Source organism: Cibotium barometz, chromosome 39, assembly GCF_041138505.1.
Source record: "Cibotium barometz isolate CiBa-2024 chromosome 39, ASM4113850v1, whole genome shotgun sequence".
Taxonomy (NCBI): Eukaryota; Viridiplantae; Streptophyta; class Polypodiopsida; order Cyatheales; family Cibotiaceae; genus Cibotium; species Cibotium barometz.
In genome coordinates, this window is record NC_141084.1 from 26,719,103 (window position 1) to 26,725,633 (window position 6,531).

The 6,531-nt window shown below is 39.3% G+C and overlaps 1 protein-coding gene across 1 annotated transcript; it reads left to right on the plus strand.

The window, feature by feature from the left end:
• The first annotated feature begins 3,829 nt into the window (after positions 1 to 3,829).
• LOC147615934 (protein ALUMINUM SENSITIVE 3-like) lies at positions 3,830 to 5,966 on the plus strand. The gene is made up of 3 exons (XM_086778574.1): positions 3,830 to 4,483; positions 5,021 to 5,266; positions 5,360 to 5,966. The coding sequence occupies exons 1-3, from the start codon at positions 4,232 to 4,234 to the stop codon at positions 5,672 to 5,674; spliced, it is 813 nt and encodes a 270-aa protein (XP_086634700.1). The 5' UTR covers positions 3,830 to 4,231; the 3' UTR covers positions 5,675 to 5,966.
• Positions 5,967 to 6,531: the final 565 nt, after the last annotated feature.

Genomic DNA, 6,531 nt, shown 5'->3' on the forward strand with positions numbered 1-6,531 from the left:
GCAGAACACAAAGCTTTCCGCAGATATAGGTGAGCTTTTGGAGGACCCCACTACATACAGGCGCATAGTGGGTAGTTTGATCTACATGACCATTACAAGGCTAGACTTGAGCTATGCTATTGGACTTGTGAGTCAGTTTATGTAGGCCCCTAGGAAGCCACACTTGGATGCGGCTAGATGGATCCTCAGGTACATAAAGTCCATAGTTGATTATGGACTTTTCTATGAGGCTGGTACAGAGATACAGTTGCATGGGTACACAGATGCTGATTGGGCTGTTAGTATTGTAGACAGGAGATCTACTTGTGGTTTTATGTTCTCATTTGGGAGTGTTGTTTCGATTGGAGTAGTAAGAAGTAGCCAACAGTTGTCTTTGTCGTCGAGGGTGCTGCTATGGCAGCTTGTGAGGTAGCTTGGTTTTAGAAGCTACTTGGTGACATGGGAGAGCCCGTGGGTGGATAGGGCAGTTATCATATATTGTGACAACATAACCAGCATCCAGTTGGCCAGTAACCCAGTATACCATGCTAGAACGAAGCACATTGAGGTGCATTATCACTTTGTGAGGGAGAAGGTTCTAGCAGGAGATGTAGATATGGTATATGTCAGCATAGAAGATCAAGTGGCTGACATCTTCACGAAGGCATTGGGCACAAAGAAGCTCCATAGGTTTAGGAGCTTACTTGGAGTGCAATGTGTGGAGTTGAGCTCGAGGGGGAGTGTTGAGATATTGAGCTCAACTAGTGCTACGGCAGACATTGATGACCCGCTTGGGTGATAGCTTCCGCATCTACACCACTGGCATGGTTGGTGAGATTATGGGTGATATGCGGCTAGTGGGATGACAGGCTGTGTGACAGCCATTTTAGATTACTAGAGACTGGCATAGTTATAGCGCTAGCTCATTTAGACAGGTTCACGTTATGGACGACCCTTATATGTTGTAGTAGTTGAGTACTAACCCATATAGTGTGTACTCTTATCTTTATGTTATGTTGGTTGAGTAGAGAAGAAGAAGATAGAAGAAAATTCAGCTTTCCATCTCTCTCTTGTGTCTTGCTCTCTCTTGTGTGTGTGTGTTTGCTTGCTAGGGTTTGAAGCTCTCCCTCTCCCCCACATTCTCTTTAGCACGCACATGCGCGTGCACACACACACACACACACACACACACACACACACACACACACACACATACACACAGCTCATCAAACAATTTTTTTGAGTTTGTATATGAAACAATACATGCCAGGAAAGCTACAAGATTTTTAGATGCCTAAAGTAAATACGCTGAAAGGCAATCCCTATTAGATCCACACAAGAAAACCTTTTTTTAAAATGAGTCATTGAATCTTGGAAAAAATTTATAGGAGAAAAGTTCAAGAGATTCTCTCCCTTAAGGTTCGTTAACTTTGAAATTTGAGGACCGCATTACGTTAAGTAGATGCAACATAAAGTCATCATTTTGTTTGTGGTTATCCTCCTAAGTCTAGGGTATTACACATTTCTATGGTCTCTATACTTTTATGTGTAAAACAATACAAGTTGGATATATGTTTTTGAGATGGTCCCCTTGAAAGTCAATGAATGCTAATGGAGACGGTTAATATGTTTTTGAGATCAATATCTTGCAGTTCAAAACATGTTTCATGATTTTGAGAGATGGTCCCCTTGAAAGTCAATGAATGCTAATGGTTGGAGACTTGAGATGCGATTTATCATAGAAATGCTCTAATTAATGCTAATGGTGGGCTCTAGCCCAATAGAAGTCATGTTTCTTGAATATATGTTTTTGAGATCAATACCTTGATGTTCAAAACACATTTCATGATTTTGAAAGTTGATCCCCTTGAATGTTAATAGAGACTTGAGATGTGATTTAGAATAAAAATGCTCCAATTAATGCTAATGGGCTCTAGCCCACATGGTTGCAACTAGGCGTGCTTAAAGGTAGGTCCCAAGCTCGAACTCTAGCACCTTATATTAGGAGAAACTTAAAAAAAAACATCCTTCTCAAACAATGTTAATATTAAGTAATTGGGTTTTGAAATGTTTACAATAATTGTATTTGGGCTAAGATTGCGAAAAAATTGGGTGGGGGATTTGCTTGCAACTAGGGGTGCTTAAAGGTAGGTCCCAAGTTTGAACCCTAGCACTTTATATTAGGAAAAACTAAAAAAATACCCAAACCTCCCCGCCGGGGGAGGGGGGGCGTGTACTTTTAGGATGACCTACATACAATGTGCGTTCAAAGGGTATTAAAAAATACCATTTTTGTGGTTTTGACTTAATAAAACGACCCCTTTTTCTTTATAAACTTATAGTTTTATTTTTCAAAATGCTATTCAAAACCCCCTTATTAAGTAGATTTCTGTAAAATTTTCTCAAAATCTTGGTTAAAAAACCCCTCCTAATGATCACACATAGTAGAATTACATATTTTTAAGTGAACCCCTTGAGAGTCAAACAATGGTAACATTAAAGTAATTGGGTTTTAAAATGTTTACAATTGGGTTTCTAAATGTTTACGAGATAATCATATTTGGGCTAAGAAAATTGGGTGGGGGATTTGCTTGTTCATATCTCTACCTAGGGCTAAATGACGTGTTCATAGCCAATGGACTGATAAAATGGGCAACATGTGGGACCTTAAAGAAGTTGAAAATTGGCAGAAAAGGTTGCAAAGTATTAAACAATAACAATAATATTTTTTTAAAAACTAAAATGAAAGCCATAAACATTTTTTGGCTTGCCTTTTCAAAAGGCAAGACTAAGTAATATGGTGTATTTTTCTCTAGTAAACACTCTCCTGATAGTGAATTTAGCATCTTCTTCCTTTGCTCTCCTTTTTGGGTAAGCATATACGTTTGCAATTATTGTAGGTATTTTAACAAGTAATTGTAGCTACTTTGATGTCTGCATGTCTCATTTATTTTGATTGACTTCATTACCTTATTTTGTATGTTCATAATAATAAATGTTAGTAATATCATAAAAGGATTATAATGAATTGATACTTATATATTTTATAAAAAAAAAATAGTGGCTCCTTTTTCCTCTCTAGGATGCTCTAATTTCTATCAAATCAATTTGAACATGAAGAGAAAAATTCCTATGGTTAAGGAGGAGGAGAAAGATGGGAAGAAGAGGAAAAAATGGAGAGAGAGAGAGAGAGAGAGAAAGAGAGAGAGAGAGAGCCATTCATTTGATGGTACCCCTGTAATAATGACATATGTAATATTAATATACTAATAATACATATCATTATAGTACAGATCGTTATTATGGGAGTATCAGTATCATATATAATTCGATTAAGGAATCTTTTTCATTGTAACAAATCCATGATGACAAATGTAATATTAACAAACTAATAGTGTATATCATTTTTATGGTACTATGATAAATGTTGGTCATGTGAGATTATAATGAAATAAAATAATATATATCTTAAATAGTAAAATTATATATATATATATATAGATATATAGAGAGAGAGAGAGGGAGAAAGAGAGAGAGAGAGAGTTTAATATATATATATATATATATATGTATAGATAATAATGATAATAATAATAAAAATTTTGATCTTGGCTTGAAAGTAGAAAGTACGTATGTTATCACCCACACAAGTACATGGGAGATTTGAACCCAGAACCTTGGGACTTTGGAACTCCATTCTAAACCCCTTGTAGTAGCATGAGGGAGAATATATTAGGAATTATATAACCATGGAATAAAAATTATTCGGAATAATCTACGATAAGTACAGTAGTGGAGGGACCAACTTCCCTGGATGTCGTCTTCAAGTCGAGCAGCCATTATCACAGGCAGGCGCATGCTGTGAGCTTGGGCCTAATTCCCAACCGATATGGAGTGACCCATCAATGGCCTAAGAAAAACAGGGGCTTGCCACAGACAATCAAAGGGGGGACGCCACAGGAGAAGCTCAGCAGAGGGCTTGCAACGGCCTGTACCTCTATCATCTGCCTGCACATCAGACCCTTGCATGCTTGCATTTTTGCACACTTAAGCGCAATCGGCCGTACATCCCCCATCACCCGTACACCGTCCGTACATCACCCTCATCATCCATCCCATCATCATTTTACAAAACCCATGACCTCCTCTTCATCTCCACATCAGAGTAGCTAGCTTGCAATCATCCCCACCTCAGATTACCTAGCTTGCAACCACCCCCACATCAGATCTTGCAAGCTCCCAGCCTGTCGCCATGGTGCACATCGGAACCGACTACATCGCCGTGCTGGAGGACTTTGCCAAGGGTATGATCAAGCCCACGGTTGCCCTCGTCATCATTCTCATTGCTATCGTCGTCTCCTTCTTCCAGAAACTCAACATAGGCACGGAGATGGCCTATGCCATCTTCCGTGCTTTCCTTCAGCTCTCCATCATCGGATTTGTCTTGCAGTTCATTTTTTCGCAGCAGAATGCGGCCTGGATTATTATGGCCTATCTCTTCATGGTGAGAACTACTCTTACTTACCTCTATGTTTTGTTTTTTCCCCATGGGCTTATGTAGTTAATTTATCAGATCCATACACTTCTGCAACCACCCTCTATGGCAGCCAAGTTCCTCAGGTGCTGTGTTGAAAGGCTTGAAGTGTTGGCCTGCCAAGTCATCCCATGTCATTGTAAAAGCGGGTTGTTTTCTTAGCCAGATCCTCTCATCACCTTGCATGCCATCAGTAGCTATCTGTAGCTTGGATGTCCCCCTTAGGACTAGCCACATATTTGTGTAACCTGCCTGCATATTTGTACTGCTTTGTAGACAAACGCTGACCTGCGGAAGGGTTTTTAAACATGTACTAAAAAGATATTTTCTTGAGTACCCTTTTGATTGTGAGGTGCAAGCAATTACGGTCAGTTCTGTGTTTATTGGTCTTTGTTTATTTCTGCTAGTTTGTACATAAGGCAAGGCCAATTTTAGGGGTGCTCATACTTTCAGTATCATTAGCCCAAATATGAAAAAAAATGGTTATCTAAGATGTACATGATGCAGGTAGTGGTGGCAGGTTACACTGCGGGACAGCGAGCAAAACACGTTCCACATGGAAAATATGTTGCAGGAGCTTCCATGCTAGTGGGAACCTCAATCACCGTGGGTCTGCTTGTTGGAATGCAGGTGTTTCCATTCACACCCCGTTACATTATTCCAGTTTCTGGAATGATAGTTGGGAACGCAATGACGGTGACTGGGCTCACATTGAAACGCCTTCGGGATGACATTCGAGTGCAGCAAAATTTGGTATCCATCATTGTGTGTAGCTATTTTGTTTGACATCTATTGTGAGATTTTATTTTTCCTACATCTAATTTGGGTGCAATGTATTTCTGATAGGTTGAAACAGCCCTTGCGTTAGGGGCAACTCCAAGGCAGGCAACTCTCAAGCAAGTTAGGAGGGCTTTGACTGTAGCCCTTTCCCCTGTGATAGACAATACCAAAACCGTGGGTTTGATAAGTCTTCCTGGAGCAATGACGGGTTTGATCATGGGAGGAGCATCACCTATTGAGGCAATTCAGCTTCAAATGATCGTGATGAACATGATTCTTGGTGCTTCTACCTTTAGCAGTGTCATGTCGACATATCTGAGTTGGCCTTTCTTCTTTACAAAGTCATACCAGTTGCAAACCAGGGTCTTTGTGGCAGAATAAATATTGGGAGTATTTTTAGTGTTTGATAGGTTTAAATATATAGCTGGTTGTGTCCCAAATAAGAGGCTACCCGTCCCAACCTCTCCAAGGGAAGGTTTTGTCATAGGTACTTTGTAGAATGATGTTTTCCATGAACATGTCAATGAGTATACAACATGATTGTAGCCCTTTTTCTTTTGACACAGCTTTAACCTTTACCTATCTTAGAATGCTAATTTATTTTACCAAGGGGAACCCTATGACAGGTGATGCCACCAGCTGTTTTCAATAACAATATATGTTTGTCTGTGTGCACTGGTGAATGAAAAAAGAAAATCCTGCTGGGGGCAGATCGATACTATGTTTGTAAATATGTTTTGCAGCGAAGTTGGTTTATTAACTCTACACAAGTGCTGGGTTGTTTACTTCATATTCCCGTTTCCTTAGATTGTGTGCACACTTAGGGATGTGTCCCACACAGATTTTAGAGGAGTTAGTTACAGACAATGATGCAAGGCAAGAAGCATGGGGCTAGTCTGATAAGCAAGGAAGGCTGGTAATTATGAATATGACGTAGGCATAAAAGTCAGTGCCATGGAAACCATCTCATTAGTTAGCTAAACTTCTTGTAATGACATCATATATGAGAGTTTTTGCTTCATATTACCATATCCTAAATAAGAAAATCATGAAAGAATGGAACATACATCAAATACCTAGGCCACTTTTTAAGTGTGGTTTGAAACGACGGTTAAAGCCTAGTGTTGAGCTATGCAAGTTCATAATAAGATAGCCTATTTAAAGAGAGACGGTTCATGTAAAAACACTTTTTGAATGTAATCTTTTCATTCTTTCCATTTAATGCAAGTCAACTAAGC

Bases quoted from the DNA above. Each gene is read 5' to 3' on its own strand.
- LOC147615934 (XM_086778574.1), top strand. From the start codon at position 4,232: ATGGTGCACATCGGAACCGACTACATCGCCGTGCTGGAGGACTTTGCC. The intron at 4,484-5,020 runs GTGAGAACTACT...TACATGATGCAG, and splicing joins TTATGGCCTATCTCTTCATG to GTAGTGGTGGCAGGTTACAC. The intron at 5,267-5,359 runs GTATCCATCATT...TATTTCTGATAG, and splicing joins TTCGAGTGCAGCAAAATTTG to GTTGAAACAGCCCTTGCGTT.